The sequence below is a fragment of the Sarcophilus harrisii genome, chromosome 5 (assembly GCF_902635505.1).
Source record: "Sarcophilus harrisii chromosome 5, mSarHar1.11, whole genome shotgun sequence".
In the NCBI taxonomy this organism is placed as follows: Eukaryota; Metazoa; Chordata; class Mammalia; order Dasyuromorphia; family Dasyuridae; genus Sarcophilus; species Sarcophilus harrisii.
The window spans coordinates 96,380,324-96,407,639 of record NC_045430.1 but is presented as its reverse complement, the minus strand read 5'-3'; the positions used below and the strand labels follow the sequence as shown (position 1 = coordinate 96,407,639).

The 27,316-nt window shown below is 34.8% G+C and overlaps 1 protein-coding gene across 2 annotated transcripts in view; it reads right to left on the bottom strand.

Annotated features, from left to right (window-relative positions):
* Positions 1–8,351: 8,351 nt before the first annotated feature.
* KLHL42 (kelch like family member 42) overlaps positions 8,352–27,316 on the bottom strand; it is a 38,400-nt gene continuing 19,435 nt past the window's right edge. Inside the window, exons 3-4 of one of the 2 annotated variants that reach the window (XM_031938077.1) lie at positions 12,908–13,075; positions 8,352–8,716 (exon numbers count right to left, since the gene is read on the bottom strand). In XM_031938077.1, the coding sequence (XP_031793937.1) occupies positions 8,694–8,716; positions 12,908–13,075 (191 nt within the window). In that variant the 3' untranslated portion in view covers positions 8,352–8,693. Of the gene's footprint in view, positions 8,717–12,083; positions 13,076–27,316 lie in introns of those variants that run through there. The other variant, XM_003770846.4, reaches the window with a different exon arrangement.

Sequence of the window (27,316 nt, the reverse complement as noted above, 5' to 3'; positions counted from 1 at the left end):
ACTGGTCATCATATAGTATTGTTGTTGAAGTATATAATGATCTCCTGGTCCTGCTCATTTCACTCAGCATCAGTTCATGTAAGTCTCTCCAGGCCTTTCTGAAATTATCCTGTTGGTCATTTCTTACAGAACAGTAATATTCCATAATTTTCATATACCACAATTTATTCAACCATTCTCCAACTGATGGACATCCATTCAGTTTCCAGTTTTTAGCCACTACAAAAAGGGCTGACCATTCTGTTACTTTTGAAAGTGGAATAGCCTTCCAAATTCATATTTCTACCAAATCTCAGGAAAACCTACAAGGTCAAATTTGCTTCTTTCCATCAGAATCCCTAGGTTTCTTTACTTCCTAACCATTCTTTGTGCATTGTATAAAGAAAACGGGTGCTATTTGGGGTTTTGGATATTTCTTTCTTGGGTTTTCTCTCCTATGAATTTCTAGGCATCATCTTCTTCTCTATGGTACCTAGAAAAGGCAGTTTCTGGCCTCTTTCTTCCTTTTTTTAGCTTAAACCCTTTTGATTAGATTTGCATGAAATTTAGTCAAGACATTTTTACTGGTAGTTCTTGTTAAGTATATCCCACCTCAAACTAGAAGCATGTCATTCATATATTTTATGCAATATTCCAGAAATCCAAATCTTGTTCTCATATACTTTCTTCTTAACTGGCTATTTCCCAAATATCTCTTTTTCTTCTAATTGCTTTGTCTCTGGTTAGTAGCAATGCTGAAATCTGCCTTAAGGTCTTCAGTTTCTCTCCTAGGACTTAATAATTTTTTTATTCCTTCAGGCAACTTGTGCCCATATGAATTATCAGAAGTGGGATGTGGTTTTGACAGATGACTTCCTCAAGGTATTTTTAATTTGTTTTGAGACTATGTCTTCCTATCTCAATCAGAACAGAAGTGTAGATTAGAACAGAAGCTTTGCCAGTTCTATTTCTAACCTGAAGGTTTACCCCTTCCTTAAACTCCCAAACTCAAGCAATCCACCAGCCTCAGTCTCCTTAGCAGCAGAGACTGCAGGCATGAGTTCACATATTCGGCTAGTTTGCTAAGTCTTAAAAGTTTGTCTATTACTATTGGGATAAATGCTCTAGGAAAAGTAATATGCTTCTTCATTATTATTACTGAACTTAAAAAAAAAAAAACTTCCTCAAATCTTTAATCATGGAGTTGGCTTTGTTCTTAAATGTATTGAACCTTTCTTTAGTAGGATTTATAGGCTTTCTTTTAAAAATAAATTACATGTCCATTAAGTATAAGATCTCAGAGTGCCAGAAATATGACAAAAAATTGACGAAATTGGTTGGTAGAACAATAAAAATAATTGACATGTATGTAGTGCTTTAGGTTTTTAAAGCTTTACATGCATTGTTATCATTGGATCTTTATAACCACCCCGTGATGTATGTGTTATTGTTATACCCATTTTACAGATGAGAAAACTGAGAATCAGAGAGCTTAGGTGACTTACCAGCCTTACACAGCTAGTAAATGTATGAGGTGGGATTCAAATCCAAAGACTTCCTGATTCCAACAGGATCCACTAAATCATGCTGTCTCATGTTGTATGTGATGTGCCTTGAGAAAATGCTATTTCAGTGGAGATAACACCAAATGGCATCTTTTTCAATTCAACAATGATTTATTAAGTGCTTGTGTGAGACATTATATTACTCCCTATTAAAAATTTAAAAATTAAAAAAAAATTAAAACTGTCCTTGTTCTCAAAGATCTGACATTCTACTGGCAGAGTAAACAAGATATTAATAAATAAGTAAATATAACACTAGATAATTTGGGTGAAGAAACACCTAGAGGGATCTTGAATGGGAGCAGCAATTGAATTGTACTATGGAGTCCAAGAAAGGCAAATGAGCATTCTCCGTACTGAGTACAGCACAAGAGTATGAACTGGAACAACATGTAGTCAGTAAACTAGTATTAAGCACCTCCTATATGGCAAGCTCTTTGTGGGCAATTTATTTTGTGCTAAAATTTTGGAAAGATAGGCTAGAGGCAGATTTTTGAAGGGCTTTATAATGTCAAACAGAGTTTATATCTAAGAACCACTGAAGTTTCTTTAGCAAGGATGTGATATGAGCAGATCTTTGCTTTAGGAATATCATTTTGGCATCTGTATACATGATAGATTGGAGAGGAGAACAGCTGGAGGAAGGGAAAACAAAAGTTTCCTGGGATTGTCCACATGAAGGACAATCAGGACCTATTCTAAAGTATAAAGGCCAATTGTGCTGTGCTAAAAGCGAGAGATGCTATGGAATCAATAGAACTATTTCCATGATTGTTTGATTGGATCCCTGGCATCAGGTTTCAGAATCATTATCTAAGGAATGCTGCAAAATACAGGTGCTCAGGAGGAAAGAAACCTGCATTTCAGTTGAAAGCCATAAATCACAGGTGTGATCGCTCATGCAGAAAAGCAGAATTCATCTACCCTACTCCCCCAGCCACATGGAAAGCGTTATTCAGGCAGTCCGAGTCAAAATAGGCCTTATTTAATCCAACAGAACCCGTTTAAATGAGCAACACTGTGTAGTAGGTTTATAAAGTTTCTTAAACAAGCTTCAGTACCCTTCCCATCCCCCGCCCTTTCAGCGAACACATTTCTTGGCTCCCAAAATAATTGCCTTTTAGAGTGTTAGGTAAAACAAGACAGGCAAACACACTCTCCCCCGTCTACCAGACAGATTTAAAAGGAAAAATACCTTCAACCACAAACCACCTGAGCTACAGGGCTTCTCTCTCGCCTCAAGTTCTTCCAACTAGCAGAACTTGGGCCTGTGGAAGAGACTGGACACTGAGAGGTACCACAGACATGTTGTTTGCAGACTCACAGACTGAGGACTGGAAAGGACCTCAGAGGCCATCTAATGTAGCCCACACCTGAATAGAAATCCCTTATACAACATAGCTCCCAAATTATCATCTTGGCTGCTCTTTATTTTTCTCAAATTATGATCCTGCCTTCCTTTCAGAGTGCTCGTTGAGAACCTGGAGTGACTTAGGCCCATTTATTTTGGGGTGTGTAGATAACTTAAGAAATATGTACTGCACTTCTCCCCAACCCCGGAAAGCAATAAAATCTTTTACTTTGTCTGCTGTTAAATAAGTTGACCCAGAATAACATTTTAAGTCATCAGAAAACTGACTTTTACTCCAATTATTAGCAGGGAGCCCCAGAGTTCCAAAGTCATGACCTGTTTCTCACTGACAGCCTCTGATGGTCCATGTCATCCTTTAATCAAAGCCTTCTAAAATTCATTGCTCAAGTTTCCCTACCATCACAAGTTTGTGCGGAAACTAAAGTTAAAAAGGGGAAAAGTCTTGTAGAAGTTAGTTAAGTTAGTTGTATCAACTTTTAGAAGCGCTGTAAAAAATCCCTACTCTCTTCAATGCCTATAGTCATATGAAGGGACATATGGAAGTTGGATTCTTTGCCTCGAGTGACTTTAAAGCCAGAGATGTGCCTCAAGATTTTTTTTAAGTTTAAACATGAATGTCTCCATATTCACAGAAACAGAAAAGGATGCTTATATTCAAAATCACTTCCCAGTTCTTAGCACTATGCTTGGTGAGTTTAGCAAATACACTAATTCATACATTAAAGAACTTAACCTTATTGACTGGATGCAGTGGGGTATAGAACCCTTCCCTTACAAAGACATATGTTTTCTTTTACCACTTGACTACTATGGAAGTTTTGCATGACTACACATGTATAACCTATATAAATTGCTTGCCTTCTCAATAAGAGGAGTGGGGAGGAAAGGGAGAGGGAGAGAATTTGGAAGTCAAAGTTTTAAAAATGAATGTTAAAAATTGCTTTTACACATAACTGGGGAAAAATAAAATACTAAATAATTTTTTTTTGCCTTAAAGATTTTTCTTGGCTATGCAAGAGTCAATGTTGTCAAATTGTCTGTGTATATGTTTTGAAAATAAAAAGCTTTATAATATTTTTTAAATTCTTTTAAAATCTGGAAAAAAGACTTTTCTTTATTTAACATTTTTCCCCACTTACATTCAAAGCAATTTTTTTATATTGTTTTTTAAGATTTTTGAGTTCTAGGTTCTCTCCCTTATCCCCACCCACAATTAGGAAACCACATGTGATGTTATGCAAAACATTTCTATAACAGTCAAGTTGTGGGGAAAAAAAACAGATCTCCCAACCCAATAAAAATAAAAACCCTCAAGAAAAATTAAATTAAAATAAAGAGAGAGAAAGAAAGAGTAATAAAGAATGCTTTGATCTCTATTCAAACTCAATCAGTTCCTTCTCTGGATATGGATAGGATTTCTCAGAAGTCCTTCACAGTATGTGTGGATGATTGTATTACTGAGAACAATAAAGTCATTTATGTCTGGTCATCCCAGAATGTTATGAGCCAGAACTTGAAACAAGGTGATAACTCACTGGAATTGATGGAAGCAATGCTTGGGTTTGCACCTTTGAGAGTTCACACATTAGCTCACACATTAGTTCACATGTTTGGGAGATTTCAGGGTTCAGTATGAGATATTCAAATTCACACCTCCCATAATTACCACTCTCAGAGGAGGAAGGAGTCAACCTTTGAGTTTACACACCTCTAAAAGAGAATAAAAACAGCTGCGCTCAGTCAGGAGAGTTCAGTTGAAAAGCTTGAAAGGGTTAGTTGCAGATTGAGAAGCCACAAGTCGGAGTTGAGTTAGAGGCAGAAGCTGGAAGACACAAAGGACAATCTGCAAGAGCTCTTGGAACCAAGCAGAGAGATAGGCCTCTAAGAAAATTAACCAGGCTATTTTGGAAGAGACAATAAAAGACTGTCCTTAAATCCCTGGCTCCATTTGAGGTGATTATTACTCCGAATTGAAACTAAGGCTGCCTCCAGAAAACCTCCCCAAGAAACCTGCTCCCAGAGAACCATTATATTTTAAAAAAGAACACCACACCAGAACATTGCTATTACTTTGTATACAGTATATTTCACTTAGTTCATGGAGGACTTTCCAGGTTTTTTTTTTCCTAAGACCATCCTGCTCATCATTTCCCAGTGAACAATAATATTCCATCAGAGAAACTTGCTTCAAAAAAAATTCTTATAATTACTAGTGCTAATTTTATTTCCTCTATTTATTCTCTCTCTCCTTTCATCCTGTCCCTTTCTCAAGTGTTTTCCTACTTACCACTCCCTCCCCCAATATGCTCTCTCTTTTATCATTCTCCTCTCCCTCCCATATCCCATTCCCCTCTTATTTTCTTACAGGGTAAGATAGATTTCTATACTCATATTGAGTGTATGTTACTTCCTATTTGAGCCAATTCTGGTGAGAGTAAAGGTCATTTACTCTTTATCTTCCCCCTCTTCCCCTTCCACTGTAAAAGCTTTTTCTTGCCTCTTTTTCATGGCAGATAATTTGCACTATTCCACCTCTCCCATTCCCTTTCTCCCAGTACATTTTTCTTTCACCTCTTTAAATTTCATCATTTTAAAAAAGATATTATCCTTTCATATTCAACTCACACCTGTGTCTTCTTGTCTATATATAGTTCTTCTAACTGCCATAATAATGAGGCTGTTCTAATGAGTTACAATTATCATCCTCCAATGTAGATATGCAAACAGATAAACCTTCTTAAGTCCCTTATGATATCACTTTCCTGATTACCTTCTTATGGTTCTCCAAAGTCCTGTATTTGAAAATCAAATTTCCCATTCAGTTCTGGTCTTTTCATCATGAACACTTGAAAATCCTGTTTCATTGAATGACCACCTTTTCTTCTGAAGGATTATATTTAGTTTTGCTGGGCAAGAGATTCTTTGTTGTAATCTTCTCTCCATTGCTCTCCAGAATATCATATTCCAAGCCCTCAGGTACTTTAATATAGAAACTGCTAAATCTTGTGTTATCCTGAGTATGGCTCCATTATCCCTGAATTGTTTCTTTCTGGATGCTTGCAATATTTTCTCTTGCAATATTTCTGGGAGTTCTGGAATTTGGCTATAATATTCCTGGGAGTTTTTATTTTGGGATCTCTTTCAGGAGGTGATTAGTAAATTCTATCAATTTCTATTTTACCCTCTGATTGTAGAATATCAGGACAGTTTTCCTTGATAATTTCTTGAAAGATGATGTCCAGGATCTTTTTTTAATCATGACTTTCAGGTAGACCGATAATTTTTAAATTATCTCTCCTGGATCTATTTTCCAGGTCAGTTGTTTTTCCAATGAGATATTTCATGTTTTTTTGGTTTTGTTTTATTGTATCTTGATTTCATATATAAAGTCATTAGTTTCCATTTGCTCAATTCTATCTTTTAAGGAATTATTTTCCTCAGTGAGCTTTTGTACTTCCTTTCCTAATTGGCCAATTGCTGATTCAGAGATCATGCTGGGCTGGGGTGTGCTGGGGCTGTACCAGTGTGTCCTGCCCCAGGACGCCCTCACTCGTAACACAGGCCTTTTCTGCTGAGTTTCTAAGCTGTCTTCAGCTGGAAAATGTTCTAATACTCTAAAATTTGTTTAGAGTCATTCTTTAAGGGAATTTGGAACAGTTTGGGGGAGAGGTTGAGCAAGTTCCTGCTTTTATTATGACATTTTTTACTTTGCCCCCAAATAATAAAAAAAAAAGAAAGAAAAAATGATTAGTAATTAGAAAGAAGACAAACTGGCTATGAATTTATTACATGCATCTTGGAGTTTTATAAATTTAAATGTTATGTGCAAAAATGTTTGTGGCAGCCCTTTTTGTAGTGGCAAGAAACTGGAAATTGAGTGAATGCCCATCAGTTGGAAAATGGCTGAATAAATTATGGCATATGAATAGAATATTATTGTTCCATAAGAAACAATTAGCAGGATAATTTTAGAGAGGTCTGGAGAGACTTACATGAACTGATGCTAAGTGAAATGAGCAGAACCAGGAGATCATTGTATGTACATGGCAACAACAATATTATACCACAATCAATTCTGATGGACGTGACTCTTTCCAACAATGAGGTGATTGACCAGTTTCAGTGATCTTGTGATAAAGAAAGCCATCTACACCCAGAGAGAGGACTGTGGGAACTGAGTGTGGATCACAACATAACATTCTCACTCTTAATGTTGTTGTTTGTTTGCATTTTGTTTTCTTAATCATTTTCTTTCCTTTTTGATCTGATTTTTCTTGTGCAGCAAGATAATTGTACAAATATGTTTACATATATTGGATTTAACATATATTTTAACATGTGTAACATATATTGAATTCCTTGCCATCTAGGGGAGGGGGGGAGGGGAAGAAGTGGAAAATGTGGAACACAATGCTATGCAAGGATCAATGTTGAAAAATTATCTGTGCATATTTTGAAAATAAAAAGCTTTAATAAAAAAACAAAAATGTAAATGTTAAAATTAACATAATAGTATCACCATCACTCTGTTTATCCATCTCTTCCTGAACTTCCTTCTGTATTTTTAGATGTTTCACTGATGACTGCTTTATAACATATTTTGAAATCTAGTACTACTAGGCCCCTTTCCTTTTGACTGTTTTTCATTATCTCCTTTGAAATTCTTGATATTTTGTTTTTCCAAATAAATTATGCTTCAATTTTATCTAGTTAGATTAGCACTGAATTTATAAATTAATTTAGGAAGGTATGGTCATTTTTATAATAATACCAAGGCTAAACCAAGAGTAATTACTTGCCAATTATCTATCTTCCTTTTTATATAGGAAATATCCTACCACAGATCACCCTGTGGTTCCTTCATCAAGTAAAAATCCTTCTTTAATTGGATTAAAAAAAGAAAAGCTTCATGGCTAATGAAACAGAATAACCAAAATGAGGATTTTAAACAAAAGAAAAAAATTTAGCAGTTTTTTTAGTTAAGCAGTGGGCCAGTCTATGGGACTTCAGTTTCAAGCATACTAGCTGAAGAAGAAATCACTGTGGGGAAAGAAGGAGGAAAGAACAGGGAAGGAAAGTCTCCTCCCTCCCTCCCGGCCTCCCTCCTTCCTCCATCCCTCTTCCTCTCTCAAGAATAGTCTACAAATAGGATTTTCTGATAAGTTAAAACTTCTTTTCCAAAATGAATATATAAATATATCACCTCTTGAAAACTGAATTTTGTGAATACCATATTTTACTCACAATAGAACTTTTTAAAAAACTGTGCAATAAAACCCTTTACATATTAAAAAAAATCCTTTTATAAACAATTCCCCTCATCTTCCCTATAATGAATCTGTTTTGTCAATTTATAATGATATGAGGTTTTAATTTTGTTGTTGTTGTTGTTGTTGTGAGCCAGTGAGGATTAAGTGACTTGCCCAAGATTATCCAGCTAGTAAGTGTTAACTGTCTGGGACTATATTTGAATTCAAGTCCTCTTTACTTTCAGAGCCAGGGTGCTATTCACTGTGCCATCTAGCTACTCTAAATTTTTTTTAGTTTTATGTTATCTACCATTGTTAATAAAGTTTTTTTTTTTAAACAAAAGAAAAATTTACCTTAGCAAACCTAATCAGCCATAACAAATGACTCCCATCTGTTCAAAGAAGAATCATTCTATAATATTGTTTCCTTGATTGTGCTTCACTTTGCAGTAATTCATTTTAGTTTTCCATACTTCTCTAATCTTCATGTGTCATTTTTCAAGTGCAATAATATTCTGACATATTCATTTATTCAATGTTTAGCATAGTACCTAGAATAGTAGACATTTAGTAAACATTTATTATCAATAAATTGATATTTATTGGCTCAATCTGACTTAATTCCACTTGGACACACTAACAACTCTAATACAGAGGTGTCATTTTTGTTGTCTTCAAGAATGAAAGACAACAATCACCAGTACCTTCTTTATTTCCAACACTTTGTTACTGCAGAAAAGTGCTTCTATAAATATTTTGGTGTACATGGGACCTTTTTTTTTTTTTCTGTCTGACCTCTTTAAGCTATACACCAAGCAGAGGTATCTCTAGGTCAAAGGATATGTAAATTTTAGTAAGTTTCTTAGCACAACTTTCCAAAACCACTGGACCAATTCATTACTCTACCAATAATATGTGCTTGTCTTTCCCACAAACTCTTTAATATTGACTATTTCCATCTCTGTCATTTTTGCCAGTTTGTTGGGTGTGAAATAAAACTTCAAAACTTTTAATTTGTACTTTGTCTTTATTAATGATTAATAATCTCTCATATGGTTGTTATAATGTGCAATTCTCCTGAAAACCATTCACATACTTTGTCCAAAAAGGAATAGTTTTCTTCCTTGACACAGTTTTGATTAATTATCTTCTAATTTTTTTTTGATGTCTCTTTTAATTTGCAGGTCATATAACCATTTTGAATTTATTACAGTATAAGCATTGGTTTAAAACTAATTTTTGCCAAACCTCTTCCAACTTTCCCAGTAGTTATCATATAGAGATTTTACCCCCAATTTATATTCTCTGGCTTATCAAAACTAGATTGAGTTCAATTGTTTCTAATTCTTCCTTACCACATCTGTTCTAATGACCTACTTCTCTAATTTTCAATCAGTATCAAACCCTTTTTGTTTAAAGTTACTGCTGCTTTACAGTACAACTTTTGATTTGGGAGTACTATTTCCCCTTTGTTTTTACTTTTTAAAAAATTTCCCTGGAAATTCTAGACCTTTTATTGCTCAAAATGCTGTTTATTTTCTTTAACCCTATCAAGTATCCCCTTGGTAATTTTTTTTTTTGGTCGGGACAATTGGGGTTAAGTGACTTGCCCAAAATGGTATTTTGATGACTACAGCACTACATTTATAAATTAATTGTAAATCAATTTTGGTCATTTTCACTATACTGCAGCGATCTAGTCATGAATACTATCTCTTCACTTACTTAAGTGAAATTTTATTTCTTTAAAGATTAACTAACCTCAAGTATATCCTGGCATATAGATTGATTGACAAATATTTTACAGATATAATCCAGTTCTTTTAAAACAGCTGTTGGACCAGTTTCATCTATGAAGGCAAGGGATAGTGGATAACTATACAATCACTGTACTATTAATTTACTGCTTCCCTTAGAGAGTGTCAAAGGACAATCTTGCTGAAGGCTTTTAGTCAATCAAAATACAGTTTACATAAAAAACATATGTGAGGTCTAATTTTTGAGAATATTGAGCTATCTTTGGCTGAAGTTAGGAATTATAATTAAATCCTCAGAGGCAAAATAAATGACTGTCTAGGAATCTGATTAAATTAAGATATGTTCCATCTGAGACAACCAAGACAAGAATTTAGCACCTTTCCTATTACTGCAAATACCACCAGAGACTATTATTTTTTATGCAACTGCTTCCTCTCTGCTTTTCAATGGCACATGTGTTTTGCAGCTGTCCTTACTTTAGCCAACAAGAATAAAGAATCAATTAAGAGGAAAAGGTCAAATCATCCAAGCTGCCTGTATTACACATGAGGATTTTTTTTTTAAACTTTAAAATAAGAACCACATCAAATATAGTAAATAAAATGATAAGATTTCAAGCAAGTCCTTTTCTATTTGGAGATTTTTGTTCCTCCCTTCTCTTAGGTTTTTATGCTTAAGGGCAAATTTCAAACACACAAACTCTTCTTTTATAAATCCACTTTTATTTTATGACAAAAGTCACCTTATTATACATTTTATCTGATAGGCAAGATTTTACTATGTGAATTAAACCAAAAGTTACATAATTTTAAATAGAATTCATAGTTTGTTTGTTTTTTTTTAAAGACCCAAAGAATATTGTAAGAATTTTAGAGGCAGGTTTTTAGGTAGACTGAATATTTGAGGGACTATACGAATTTTTGTTGTTGAGTCATTTCAGTCTTGTCCAATTCTGTATGGCTCCATTTGGGATTTTCTTTGCAAAGATACTGAAGTGATTTGCCATTTCCTTCTCCAACTATATGAATATATATTTCATTTAAGCTGCTTGACAACTGCAACGATTTCTTTTTTGTCTTTGTATTCCTAGCAAAGTCCCCTAATATAAAGGGGGCAATAAATAATTTCTTAGTGAGTGGAATTATTTAAATAGGATGGTTAAAATGTCAACTCTGTTATTATTCATGGCTGATAATAATATTTCAAATGCCTTAAGAAGAAATTAAATATAACATCATTTATATTACTAATTTATTTTGGTCCTGAAGCCAAAAAACATGCAACTAGTCACTGTTGATTAATCCCATTCCTTAAAATATAATGGATCGTGGATATCATGTTTGGATAAAGAATACTTTCAGGAAATGTTCACCTGAGATTTAAAAAGTTGGTCTCTTTTTTTTTCCCTTCAAGTAATTAGTTCAAGTAAGCCTCCACAAAAATTCTACTCTGATAACTCATCTTGGCATGGAAGCATCCCTGGATTCTTAAGACACTGTCAGAGAGGTTCAAAGTCCAGTAGGTTCTAGCCTGCAGAAAAGGCTCTGGACACAGGCATGGCAATGTCCCCAGAAAGACTGTACTAGGTTAAGTACAATTAATATCTTCAGATATGTAAATATGTGAAATGTACCATTTTATATGATCTAAGCCATTTGTTCTGCCTTTTACCTAATCCCTGAACTTTTCATTCATTAATAGTGATATTCCCTGATTTACAAATTTTATGATGGTAAACCAAAATATGGAAAGATTGGTGTGAAGAATGATGTACCCATGGTACCATTTAATTAAGTTTGAATCTAAAAATTCTTAGCTCCTAATTGTGATTGACATGAATGTTGGTCTCTCTCCAGGAACCCTTTTATAATGCTGGGGGAAAAAAAAACATTTTGGGGCAAACAACTGGAAAAACTACTACTGGAGGCTGTGGCACTTCTTCCCTTATGGATATGTTCAGACTTTGGGCTATCCCAATTATCCCTAGCCTTGAGTCAATTATCTTTCCTCTTTCTTCCTATCCCTTAATAAAAGGGATTAATATCAATTAAAATCTTTTAAAAGATCCTAGACTGAAACTCTAGACAGCAAACCTCCTAGAATCTTTTTTTTCTCAATTAGCATTTATTAAGGGCCTTTTATATACAAGGCATTGCAATAAATGCTGGGAATACAAAGAAGCCTCTGCCCTTGAAAAGCTCACTAACTGGGGCACTGTTTCACTTTTTGGTCTATTTCTAGATTTCAGCACATAGTGTGGCACATGGTAAATGTTTTTAAAATGTTTGTTTATTGATAAAGAGAACCCAAGATATCTCCAACTCACTCTGAAATAGTCCCATAGATTTGAGTATCAGGTTGCCTAACATTCAACCCAGTTAAGTTCAGAGTTACTCATATTTTACCATTTCTGCTATTTAGAGATTGGTGATAAGCTTTTTGGGCAAAGCAACTAATGAAAACTTATTTATTAAGGTGTGAATTATCAGTGATAGTGGAGAGAGTACAATATCATTAAAGTCACAAATCTTTCAAAATAGTGAAAAAAGTTCAAGTAGTGAGGTTATTTATAAATGCTAAATATGAGACCTAATGAAGCTTGTATTATCACCTTGGGCAAATGCCAATTATCCTTATAATAGGATTTTACTTTTTTTAATTTGGTTCTTTAAATATTCTAAAACACTAAACTAAATGCAGTCATATTTCTGTTTCACTAGGCAAATACAGAGAACAAATCAATAAGTTCTGTCCAAAAGCCGGAAAACGCCTAAATGGTTCCCAACTCTCTGAAAAGATATTATATTTGAGAAAAACCCTATGTTCCAAGCTAGTTGATAGAGTAATGTCTCTGCTCATAATATAGATTCCATCATTATGAAGTGTGCAAGTCAAGTTAAGACCTGATTTGGATGTATTCTCCTTGAGATAGAGCCATTCCCGGGTAATTGTATTGTAAGATTGCACTGTTAACAGGTCCTCACTTTGATTGGTCCTTTTGTTGGGTCCAAGTTCATGGAGACAACCTCCCACCAAATAGATGATCTCTTCCACTGACAGCATCTGTTGTTTGCGAATGTGGACATCACACACTTCAAAAACAGTCCAGGCATCAGAAGAGGGACAATACTGCAAAATGTTCATATTCCTCTCTAAAATAAAAAAATAAGCAAAATTGTAAACATTATACATATTGCTCACTATCCACAATAGATCCCTATCTCTCTACTGAGGTATTTTAAAGTAACTTAGGGAAAAAACAATAAATTCAATAAAATTAGCTCCAGTTAAAAAGTATAAGGAATTTTCCTTTTCAGAACTACACAAATATATATATAACAAGAATAAAGGAAGTTATAAAGTGGAATGGAATTGTTGAAAAAATAGATTTAACTAATCATTTATGTGATTAATGAAGATAAAAACATTTTTTTTAATTTATATATTTCTCAGAAATTTATAATACCTTAAAAACTGATTACATGATAGGCTTAAAGGAATCCAAGGCAAATGTAAAAAGGCATAAATATTCTTTAGAGACAATAAAAATAGGTTAATAAAAAATAGGAATTTTATTAACCTAGACTCAGAAAAGGAAATAAAGCAAGCCATTTATGAATTACTAAAAGCAAAAATTCTGAAGCAGATGGATTTACAAGTGGTTTGACATAAATTAGCAAACATAATTCATACTATAATCCACAAAAATAACAAAAATCATATGATTATAGAAGAGCCTTTGACAAAGTAAAGTACTCATGTTAAAGTCCTAAAAACCATAAATACAGAAGGGACCTTCTTTAATATGATCAAAAGCATGTATATAATGCCAAGAACAAGCATTATTTGTAATACAGAAACATTAAATGTTTCCCACAAACAGTGGTAATGGATGCATCTACTCACCACTAGTATTGTACATAATTATGGAAATATTAAAGACAAACACTGCATAAAATTATTCCTACTTGTAGATGACATAATATGAGGGCATTTTTTTGAAAATATTAAAAATCAGGAATAAACTAGGTTCAATAAAGTAGTTGAACATAAAATAATACTATAAAGTTATTGGCATTTCTATATAGTACAAACAAGACCTAGGAACAAAGCAAAAATGTTTGTGGCAGCCCTTTTTGTAGTGGCTAGAAACCGGAAATTGAATGGATGCCCATCAATTGGAAAATGGTTGAATAAATTATGGTATATGAATATTATGGAATATTATTGTTCTGTAAGAAATGACCAATAGGGTGATTTCAGAAAGGTCTAGAGAGACTTACACGAACTGATGCTAAGTGAAATTGAGCAGAACCAGGAAATCATTATACACTTCAACAATGATACTGTATGAGGATGTATTCTGATGGGCATGGCTCTCTTCAACAATGAGATGATTCAAACTAGTTCCAATTGTTCAGTAATGAAGAGAGCCATATACACCCAGAGAGAGGAGTATGGGAACTGAATGTGGACCAACATAGCATTTTTACTCTTTCTGTTAGTTTGCTTACATTTTTGTTTTCTTTCTCAGGTTTTTTTTTTTTCTTTCTAAATCCACTTTTTCTTATGCAGCAAGATAATTGTATAAATATGTATACATATATTGGATTTAACATATACTTTAACATATTTAACATGTATTGGACTACCTGCCATCTAGGGGAAGGGGTGGGAGGAAGGAGAGGAAAATTTGGAATAGAAAGTTTTTCAGGGGTCAGTGTTGAAAAACTTACCCATGCATATGTTTTGTAAATAAAAAGCTATTTAAAAAAAAAGAAAAAGAACTAGGAATAAAGTATATAGTAAGGCTCTATTAATGGTAAGTAGCAGGTCGGTGGTATAGTGGATAAAGTACTGGGCCTAGAGTCAGAAAAACACATCTTCATGAGCTGAAATCTGGCCTCAGACAGTACTGTGTGACTTATCACTTACCCCTAGTTGCTTCAGTTTCCCCAGCCATAACTGAAAAAGGAAATGGTAAAGTACTCTAGTATCTTTGCCAAGAAAACTCCAAATAAGGTCACAAAGAGTCAGACACAACTAATATGACTCAACAATAACAAATGTTAAGTAATTCCTTTGTATTGTTCAAGATCTCTAAAAGTAATTTCTTCTTTTTTTTTTCAAGATGCAGAACTACAAACTAATAGTTTTAATTAGTTAATTACAGTTCTTAAGTTTCAATCCTGGAGCTTCATCAATTATTCCACTCCCTTAAAACCTGAGACTAAAATCTTAGTTTAAGAACAGTATCCACACACTGGAGCCTCAGTGCTGACCAAGGCTAGTCAATGGGGAATGGGATTGGGGGAAGGAGGGGAGTAGAGGGGCCAGAAAATTGGAGACTACACTGAGGACAACTGCATTGATATCTCAAGGCCTCCATGGACAGCTGAAGTACAACCATTTACTATACTAATGTCAGCCACCCTGCATTCCTTACTTTATCATTTTAGCATTCTTTTTTAAAATTTTGAGTTCCTAATCCCCTTGTTTTTACCTCCTACCCCACCCACAAAGACAAACAATATATCAGTTATACATGTGAAATCATGCAAAACAAATTTCTATATTAACCACATTGCCCAAAAAAAGGCAAAAAAAAAAAAAGAGAGAGAGAAAAAAATTATACTTCAATTTGCATCAGAGTTCATCAGTTTTCTCTCTGAAGGTGGATACATTTTTTTCATCTTGAGTCCTTTGGAACTGTCTTGGATCACTGTATTGATCAGAGTAACCAAGCCTTTCATAGGTCAATATTACAACATTGCTGTTAATTGTACACAATGATCGCTGGGAACTTCTCAGTTCACTTTTCATCAATTCATATAGATGTTTTTTTCTGAAATCACCCATTTCTTTTAGTATAATACTACTGTATCACAATCATCTACCACAATTGGTTCAGCTGTTCCCCAAATGAAGAGCATCCCTTTAATTTCCAGTTTCTTGCCACCACAAAAAAAAAGCTGTTTTAAATGTTTTTTAACATATAGTCTTTTTCCTTTTCTTTTGATACCCTAAGTCAATAGATATGCACAGTTTTAGCCCTATAGTTCCAAATGGTTCTCCAAAATGGTTGGACCAGTTCACTACTCCACCAGCAATGCACTAGTATATCTATTTTTCCCTCATTCCCTGTAGCATTTGTCATTTCTGATAGGTATGAGATGGTACCTTAGAGTTGTTTTAATTTGTCTTTCTCTAGTTAACAATAATTTAGAACATTTTTTTCAAGACTGATTTCTTCTGAAAACTGTCTATTTGTATCTTTTGATTACTTATCAATTAGGGGAATGATTCTTATTTTTATAAATTTGATTCAATTCTATACTCAGTTTATATTTCAGAAATGAGACCTTTATCAAAGAAACCTGTAAAGTTTTTTGACATTACTTCATTGACTATGGTATCTTTTAGCAAAATATAGTTTCCCTGATTATCTCTTTTAATTAGATCTGTTTTTGTTTTTGCTTTGTCTGGGATCTTTGTCTTTTTTTACTTCAGCTGAAGTATATAAGATTTTGTGCCAGCCCTTTATTTTAACTGTGTGTGTGTCTTTTAATTTCAAGTGTGTCTACTGTAAAGAATATTATTATAGTTTCTAATCCATTCTGCTGCTTCCATTTTATGAACAAGCTCATCCTATTCACATTCACAATTATAATTACTCACTGTGTATTTTCTCTGCCCCATTATCTTGTTTCTTCCTGCCTCTCTTTTTACCCTGTGCTTTCTCAAAAATCTATTTTGCTTCTAACCACCTAACTAACCCTTAATGCATCCTTACTTTTATCTTACCCCCATCTCCTATTTCCCTATTAGATAAGTTACATTTCTATACCCAAATGAGTTTATGTGAGTGTGTGTGTACGCACATATATTTTTTTTAGTAAATTCCAATGAAAGTGAGGTTCAAGCATTGCCCGCCATCCCTCCTCCTTATTTACCCCTCCACTGTGAACCTTATGCCTCTTTTATGAGAGAAAAATTTCCCCATTGAACCTCTTCCTTTTCTCAGTGCATCCCTCTTTCTCACCCTTTATTTTTTTGGGGAGAGGGGAAGATCCCCCACAATCAACTCACACCCATTTCTACATATACTTCTTTTAACTGCCCTAATAATGATAAAGTTCTCATCTATGTCATCTTCCCAAATAAGTATATAAATAGTTAAATTTTATTGAATCCCTTACAGTTACTCTTTCATGTTTACCTTTTTGTGCTTCTCTTCAGTCTTGTGTTGAAATGTCAAATTTTCTATTCATCTCTGGTTTTTTCGTCAGGAATGCTTGAAAATCCTCTATTTCATGAAATATCCATTTTTTCCCATGAAGGATGATACTCAGTTTTGCTGGATAGGCGATTCTTGATTGCAATTCTAGCTTTTATTTTCTAGAATATCATATTCCAAACCACCTACTTTTTTTTAACATGGAAGCTACTAAATGATGTATGATTCTAACAAGCTTGAAATATTTTCCCTTTGATCTGGAAGTTCTGGAATTTGGCTATAATATTCCTGGGAATTTTCATTTTGGGGTTTCTTTGAAGATTCTTTTTTTTTCCATTCTTTATACTGTGTTTTCTTGTTTCTTGATGTTTCATGGAATCATTAGCTTTGATTTGACTAATTTTTTTTTTTTTTTTTTGCTAAGGCAATTGGGATTAAATAATCTTGCCCATGATCACACAGCTAGGAAGTGTTAAGTGTTTGAGACCAGATTTGAACTCAGGTCCTCTGACTTCAGAGCTGGTGCTCTATCCACTGCACCACCAAGCTGTCCTAACTAATTAAATTTTTAAGGAGTTCTTTTCTTCGTGAATTTTTGTGTCTTTTTTTACCATTAAGTCAATTCTGTTTTTTAAAGTATTATTTTCTTTAGAATTTCTTTGTGCCTCTTTCATCAAAATGTTAATTCTCTTTTCATAATTTTCTTGCATTACTTTTGCATTTCTTTTCCCAACTTTTCTTCTAACACTCATCTCCTTAATACTTCCAGGAATTCTTGTTGGGTCTGAATCCAATTAGCATTTGTCTCTGAGGTTTTGTTTGTAGCTGTTTACATATTGTTGTCTTCTCAGTCTTCCCTGCCACCATAGTAGCTCTTTGTGATCAGATTCTTTTTTTGTCATTTGATTATTTTTTCAATCTATTTCTCAGCTTTGAATTTTATGTTCCTAAACTTCAGGCTTTTTGTGTTACTTTTTAGAAAATAATTCTTAAGATATACAAATGTTTGCTGCTTCCAAGGAAGTGTGATCCTGGGAGATATAGTCACCATTCTCTCCTCTGGTCTTCACCCTGAACAGCTCCTAGTTAGTCCCTCTATACACAAGGGCTAATATTCTTTTTGTCCTGGAACTGTGACAAAGGCCCTTACCCTTTGTGACTAAGTCCTAGTACTCCTCTCCACCTTGAAACTGTGACCCAGAACTGCTTATGCATAATACTGTTGCCAATCAGTTCCAACCATTCCCAGTGTCATGAAAGCACCCCCTATAATCTCCTTCTGACTAGTTGTCTGTCCACCTTACCATCTGCTGCTGCCTTCAACTGCCACATGTGTGGCCTCCATACAAGCCTCTACCCCAGTATCAGAGACTTCTCCTTTAATCTATTAAGTTTTCTTGGGCCAGAAAAATGTCCCACCCTGACATTTTGTTGGCTGTGGCAGACCAAAATTTTATCTGAGGTATTATTTTAAAGTTGTTAGGAGAGGAATTTTGGGAGCCTTCAGCTCACTGATATTAGGATGCTAATCATTAGTTATTGATACTAGAGGAAACATGTGAAAATAGGGAATTGTGGCACCTAAGTGGCACGGTGGATAAAGCACCATCCCTGAAGTCAGGAGGACCTGAATTCACATCTAGCCTCAGACACTTAATATAAAATAAGGGATCAAGTCAGTAGCATTAAAAAAAATCTTACTGCCTCCAAGAGTACCCCTATATCCCCGAAAAGGAAATATATCCAACTGCTCTCTGGAAACTTGATCTACCAGTAGAGTTGGTCAGTCTCACCAAGATACCTAAAGTCAGGACAGCTTCAAGGAGCAACCATGTACCCCAAAAGGTTCACTCCTTGAGGAAGTCTAGTCAATATTTGTAAATCTCTTATTGTTAAAAAAATTTTTCTTTAAACTGTAGCTAAATCTGCTTTCTATAATTCTATACATCATTCCTACAATACACACACACACAAAAATCTATACCTCTTCAAGTTACTTGAAGGCAGGTATCTCTGAGGTGCAACCAGGTGATACAGTGGATAGAGTGCCATTCTTGGAGTTAGAAGGACCTAAGTTCAAATCCAGTCTCAGACATTTACTAGCTATGTGACTTTGGGCAAGTCACTTAACCCTATTTACCTCAATTTCCTCATATGTAAAATGAACTGGAGAAGGAAATGGCAAATCACTCCAGCACCTTTGCCAAGAAAACTCTAAACGGGGTCACAAAGAGTCAGATATGACTAAAAATCAACAAAGCTTTTTGTGTAAGTTTTGTTTTACAAAAAGTCTTCTCATTTAAGACAAGTTCAAATATTTAAACAATTCTTCTCAAAGAACCAGTTTTACATGATGGAGACAGCATGCAAAGTATAGCTTTTGGTGATTTATAGGAAAAGCAAGCACTAGATTAAAAATAAGAAGGTCTGACCTTTACTAAACTAACTATGAAACTTTGAATATATCCCTTAATCTCAAAAGAGATGGATTTTGTAAGGAAAAGATTCATGTTATGAAAAAGAAATTAAGACATACATTAGTCCAAAGACAACTTCTTAAGTATTCAAAAAATCCAAATTATATAAATGGCAGTAAGAACTCCATGAACTAAGTAAAGTCTATCTGTCTCTTCAATTTCATAACAAAAGCCTTAGATAAAAAGTACCTTTATTACTTTGCATTCTCTCATTTAACAGTTTGCATCTGGGCTTCAGTCCTCATCAATTAATTTAAAAAGCTCTTTCCAAAGTTACCAATATTCTATTAATTACCAAATCCAATAGCCTTTTTCTCAATACTTATCCCTTCTTGACTTCTCTGAAGTATTTAATACTGCTGACTTCCCTCTTCTGGATAGTTTTTTCTCTATAGGTTTTCACTTAACTGCTGTTTCTTAGTTCTCTTGTCTGACTGTTGCTACTGTTTCTTAGTCTCCTTTGCTCAGTCATCATCCATATCATGAATGAAAACGAATCTATTAAGCACTTGGGGTACAAAAAGGAAAAAAAAAAAGGCAGCTCTTGGTCTCAAGAAACTCAATTCTCCCATGGGCATGTTTCTCCATAAACCTCCATTTTGAAAAAAGGCCCAGACTTTTCTCACCACCTCTAGACCCTGCTTCAGCAGCTTTCTCCCTTCGTTCCTGTGATTTCTTCTCCCAGCGGTGAGTTCTTCCCTGAAGCTCAACTTTGAAGAAGCCCTTAAACTATCCAGACTCTCCATTGCCACTATCTTCTCCTCCCCTCCCCAACTTTTTAGCAACCTTTAATGCATTGTTTTCCCCAATGGAATATACCTTCCTTGAAGGTAGGAATTCATTCTTTTTACTTACATTTGTATCCCCAGAAATTAGCAGAGTATCTTGCACATAATAAGTATTTAATTTGTTGATTTAATAGGGGAAAATGATACATATAGGAGGCTCTGAAAATCAGAGAAAGCTTCCATGGTTTTAGAATACAATAGCAAAACGAATGGGAATATTAACTTCTTTAATGTTATTTCCACTGATAAGACTATCAATTTTTGATGTTGAGCCAAATCAAGGAACTTTTGTAGGAAGAATTTTCTTTTCTCAGTCTTCAGTCACTGTGGTTGATAAAATACCTTTTAAAGCAGCTGCCAGGTCACATATCTATAAGAGTTGGTTCTCTGAACAGTGGCTGTCTGAGCCAGGTTACTAGCAGAACTTGAATGGGGAATAAGAGGAGGAGAGGGCTATTTCCAGGGCTCTTTGGCTTAGGGTTCTTGGCTGTCTACATTGGAATCCCAGGAGAAGTAGTAGTGAAAGTGGTGGTACTGTACCCACAAATTTTAGGTAAATCCTCAAATTCTATCTTAGACTTTCTTCTCTCCTTTTTCTATACTCTTCCTTGATAACTTCATCAGCTCCCATAGGTTTAATGATCATCTCTATGCAAATTATTCCCAAATTTATATTTCTATTTCTAGACTCTCTCCTGAGCCAGAGTGGCATATTCCAATTACCTTCCCTATTTCAGTCATGGAAATCACCATTTTTCCAGTCATACCAGTTCATAATCTCAGATTACTCCTAGAATCTTCCTTCTCTTTCAACCACAAAAACAATCAGTTGACAATTCTTATCAATTCTACCACCACATCTCTTGTATCAGACCCTTTCTCACTATTCATAACGCTACCACTAAGGCTACCATTCCTTGCTCAATAAATGCCACTGGCTCTCTACTTTCTCTAGGACCAAATACAAATTCTTCTGTTTCAGAATTAAAACCCCTTCACAACCTGGCTCCAACTTACTTTCAAGCCCTGTTATATCAATTAGTCTCCTTCATGCATTCCATGGTCCTCTTTTATACAACACTTTATCTTTTGTCTCTATCTTTTGCATTATCTTTCACGTCTGCAAAGCACTGATACATACCCTCTTTTCTTCTGTCTCTTAGAATCACTAGCTTCCTTCAAAGCTCAGATGAAACATGATTATTGATGCCTCTAACCTAGCCGCTAGTACCTTTTCACTCTCTTCCCCACCAAAAAAAATGTTAACTTGGACTTGGATTTATTTTGTATATATATTTATCTATGTATATAGAACATTTCCTGATTAAATGTGAGCTTCTTGAGAGAAGAAACTCACTTTCTTTCTTCTTTTCTTCCTTCCTTCCTTTCTTTCTTTTCTTTCAAACTCCTATCTCCTGATATGGTAGCTTGGTTAATGGTAGACATTTTATATGTGTTTAAGGATTCAGTAGGTAAAAATATGTATAAAATTATACTATGGAAGCAAAGATCTTGCATAGAAGACACTTCTGTTATATGATAATCCCTCCAACTACTAGCAATAAATGATCCTTCCATAGATATGCCTCTCCTATATTAAAAAAGGGAAAGGGACCTGTATATGCCAAAATGTTTGTGGCAGCCCTGTTTGTAGTGGCTAGAAACTGGAAAATGAATGGATGCCCATCAATTGGAGAATGGTTGGGTAAATTGTGGTATATGAATGTTATGGAATATTATTGTTCTGTAAGAAATGACCAGCAGGATGAATACAGAGAGGCTTGGAGAGACTTCCATGAACTGATGCTAAGTGAAATGAGCAGAACCAGGAGATCATTATATACATCAACAACGATACTGTACGAGGATGTATTCTGATGGAAGTGGATTTCTTTGACAAAGAGACCTAATTCCGTTTCAACTGACAGAACAATTGATTGACAGAAGCAGCTACACCCAAAGAAAGAACACTGGAAAATGAATGTAAACTGTTTGCATTTTTGTTTTTCTTCCCGGGTTATTTTTACCTTCTGAATCCAATTCTCCCTGTGCAACAAGAGAACTGTTTAGTTCTGCACACATATATTGTATCTAAGATACACTGTGACATATTTAATATATATAGGACTGCTTGCCATCTGGGGGAGAGGGTGGAGGGAGAGAGGGGAAAAATTGGAACAGAAGTGAGTGCAAGGGATAATGTTGTAAAAAATTATCCTGGCATGGGTTCTGTCAATAAAAAGTTATTATTAAAAAAAAAAAAAAGATATGCCTCTCCTAACTCTCTCTGAGCCCCAGTCCCCATGAAAACATATGATAAAATTACACAAAGAGAAACAAAAGAAGACAAAGTCATAATAAGTGTTTTGATGATGTCAGGCGTTCAATGGAGAAACTTTCTAGTTGTTCCAGCTTTTAAAAATACAGTTACTAACTAAATAATATAGCATAAGATGGCTCTCTTTGGAAGCTCATGTGAAGTAGATTAATTGCTAATGTGCCCAAAAATTCTACTTAAATTAATAATAATGTGATTAATAAGATTAATGAGAGATTTCAAAGGAACATTATATTTCTTAATTCTAGAACTTAGTATATTCTGTAGTCCATTAGAGGCCTGACCTAGCAAAATGTGGAGTTTCCAAAAAGGTTTTTTTGAAAATTTATCAATACTAGATTATTGGTTATTTTCTGAAAAGCCTCAATCAGCTTAGGAAGATAGCAGGATATGAATCAAACTTCCACATCATGATTTTTTTGCTCTTGTGTGAGGGATTACTTTGACAACTGGTTAAATGAATGTAACTACCAAAATTGCTAGGGGATTTCTAATGGGATAAAAGAGAATACCCAACCCTGACACATCTTTACAGACTCACATTCAAACCCCCACATATTTATCCACAGCACCAAACCAGCCCACAATGGGTGTTCTGGCTTGGAATTTCCAAAAACAAAATCATAGTGGGTGGCCCAGGAGAAGCTAAAAGTACATTGGCAGAAGCAGTGTGAAGCTAGAAACACACTAGCAAGTGTTTTCCAGGTCAAATTTAAAGGACATTTGCTCAGCCAAGGTGGTGAGAGGAAAAAAAAAAGAAATTTCTCTCTTCCTCGGTTAGAATGCGAGCCTGTCATATTATATTTTTATGGACATATTTTGCAAAGGAAAGAAGAATAATTGACATCACTTTAGGAAAATGTAGATTGTCAATGTTTGCGTTCTTCCAATTCACATATGATGCATTGCTGGCTGGTCCCCAGCTTGAAAGGAATTAGAATTCTTGGAAATTCACTTACATGGACGATTCTGAGTATTCCCTTTCCCATGAAAACACATTTGCAGGAATCCTTTGGGAATTATGGACTGTTTTTAGAATACAGAGATGACTAGTGCAATCTTACCCCCTAACTAAGCTGGAGGTAAAATTTGTGAGTGCTGGGCATCATATTTTAGAATTAAATATAATGGAAAAATTAGGAATTTTCTTCTCTACAGTACAAAGACACACTCCTAATGCAACACACCTGAAATAGCTTCAGGAAAGGAAGGAACCACACTGTTGATAAACTAGGGAGGAAACAATTTTATTGCTAATATACTGCCTTTGATGCCCACATCCCTACAGTACACAAATACACATACACACATCCCACTATCCTCCCCAAGACACACAAACATTTGCATATTCACACAACTAAACCATTTTAAGTTCCTCCAGGAATCCTTACTTCAGAGGATTACTTCTCCATAACCAAGAAATGTCAATCCAATTCAGAAAAGAACCCCCTAAATAGATTTTTTTTCCTCTTAGCACCTCTAAATCACTATTAATCAGAGAAATGCAAATTAAGATAACTCTGAGATACCACAACACACCTGTCAGATTGGCTAAGATGACAGGGAAAGATAATGACATGTTGGTAGGGATGTGGGGAAACTGGGACACTGATACAATGTTGATGGAATTGTGAACACATCCAACCAGTCTGGAGAACAATTTGGAACTATGCTCAAAAAGTTATCCAACTGTGCATACCCTTTGACCCAGCAGTGTTACTACTGGGCTTATACCTCAAAGAGTCTTAAAGAAAGGAATGGGAGCTATACGTGCAAGAATGTTTGTGGCAGCCCTGTTTGTAATGGCCAGAAACTGGAAACTGAGTGGATGCCCATCAGTTGGAGAATGGCTGAATAAATTATGGAATATGAATGTTATGGAATATTATTGTTCTGTAAGAAATGACCAACAGGATGATTTCAGAAAGTCCTGGAGAGACTTAGATGAACTGATGTTGAGTGAAATGAGCATAAGTAGGAAATCATTATATATGCACGGCAACAACAAAATTATATGATGATCAATTCTGATGGATATGGCCCTCTTCAACAAGGAGATGATTCAAATCAGTTCTAATTGTTCAGTGATGAACAGAGTCATCTATAAAGAGAGGGTTGTGGGAACTGAGTATGGTCCATAATATAGCATTTCACTCTTTTTTGTTGTTGTTTGCTTGCATTTATTTTGCTTCTCTCTTTTTCTTTTTTACTGGTTTGATTTGATTTTTCTTGTGCAGCACAATAATTGTATAAATATGTATGCATAAGAACTAAGAGATCATTATACACTTCAACAACAATACTATATGATGATCAAATCTGATGGAAATAGCTCTCTTCAATAATGAGATGATCCAAATCAGTTCCAATTGTTAAGTAATGAAGAGAACCAGCTACATCCAGCGAAAGAATTATGGGAAATAAGTGTGGACCACAACACAGCATTTCCACTCCCTCTGTTTGTCTGCTTACATTTTTTATTTTCTTCTCAGGTTATTTTTACATTCTTTCTAAATCTAATTTTTCTTGTGCAGCAAATAACTGTTTAAATATGTACACATATATTGTATTTAACATATACTATAACATTTAACATGTATTGAACTGCCTGCCATCTAGGAGAGGGGGTGGGGGGGAAGGAGGGGAAAAGTTGGAACAAAAGGTTTTGCAAGGGTAATGATGAAAAATTACCCATGTATATGTTTTGTAAATAAAAAGCTATAATAAAAATAAAAAATAAAAAAGTAATAAAAATTAATATATATGCATACATTGGATTTAACATATATTTCTACCATGTTTAACATGTATTGGACTACTTGACATCTAGGGGAGGGCATGGGGGGAAGGAGGGGAGAAACTGGAAGGTTTACAAGGGCTAATGTTGAAGAATTGTCCACATATATGTTTTTAAAAATAAAAAGCTTTAATAAAAAAATTTTTTAATTCAGTAAAAAAAAAAAAAAAAAAAAAAAAACCTTACTTTTTGAGGCAAGCAGTACAATTCTCCCACCTCTTTGTTGAAAATACAAATACATAGTCCAGTGTTCTATGCAAAAAAGACTTAACAGTACTAGCTGACTACCAATTGAGAGAACTGCAAGTTAACTAAAAGACACTCATTTCACTTGAGTGTTGTCACACACAACCAAGATAAGCCATTTTTGTTCTATCCTAGTCTCTGCATGGAAAACTTAAGAAGGTGTCCTCTCTTGTGTGTCAAATGTGACCAAAACTCTGAATATTCTACAAGTCCAATCATACATTTTCAATGAATTTTGTCTTTCAATGGTGTTTAAACATAAAGAAGTACTCCTTTTATTAGAAAAACAATCAATTTTATATCTTCCTTTCATCCTCCATCTGGCAACCACCAATTTAATGATTTGTACCTAACTTCCTAAAGGTGGGTATGCCCCAAGGCTCTATCCTGGATCCTCTTCTCTTCTTATTCTTCTTCTAGGAGACTTCATTTGCTTCCATGTGTTTAATTATCACCTAATGCTGATGATTCCCAAATCTTTAAATCACTTCCTAGTCAAACATAGGCTTGCCAAAAAGACTGTTTTATGGAGAACTCACACAGGGCAGGCACTCGTGTGGTGATCAGAAAAAATGATACAAAGACACTCTCAAAGCCTCTCTAAAGAATTTTAAATTGGTTGTATGACCTGGGAGACAATGACACATGACAAGCCCTCATCAGAGAAGCTTCTGTGCTTTATGAGCAAACAGGACTGAAGTGGCTCAAAAGAAACGTGAAATCCACAAAGTTAGAGAACCCACCCAAAATGGACTATTTGTGTCCAACCTGTGATAGAGCATTACGAGCTCATATTATGAGCTAAGTCTCTCTCCTAAGCTCTAGTACTGTCAGCGATTGCTAACTGGACATTTTAAACAGGCATTTCAAACTCAACACATCAAAAGCAAAACCCTTCTTTGGAATTTTCCTATTTCTATCAAGAGCATCACCATTCTTTCAGTCACCAGATTTCTGAACTCACTATTGTCTTCAATTCTTCACTTTCCCTCAGCTCACAGATCCAATCAGCTGCCAAGTCCTTTCAATTCTAACTCCACAAAGTTTCTCCCATCCATCCCCTTCCCTCTATATACTCTAATTAAGGTCTTCACAATCTCTTTCCTGGATTACTGCAACAGTTTGCTAATTGGTTTTCCTACCTCAAACCTCTCTTTTCTCTAATTCACCACCAACTATAAGTGCTCAAGTGATTTCCTGAAGCATAAGAGTGAATGTCACTTTCCTTTTGAAGAAACACCACTAAGATCAAATTTCCTCTAGGATCAAATATAAATCCCCGCTTTAGCCTTTAAAATGCTTCACAATGTGACTCCAAACTAGTTCAGTTCCAGTTCCTATATAAAGTCTTTCCCACTTCCCCCAGCTGCTAGTTCCTCTACATCAAATTATCTATGTATTTTGAATATATATTGGTTATAATTAGCCACCAATAGAATGCAAATCTCTTGGGCCTTCCTATTGAGGCTTTCTTGTTTCCTTGTCTTTGTTATCCCAGCACCTAGTACAT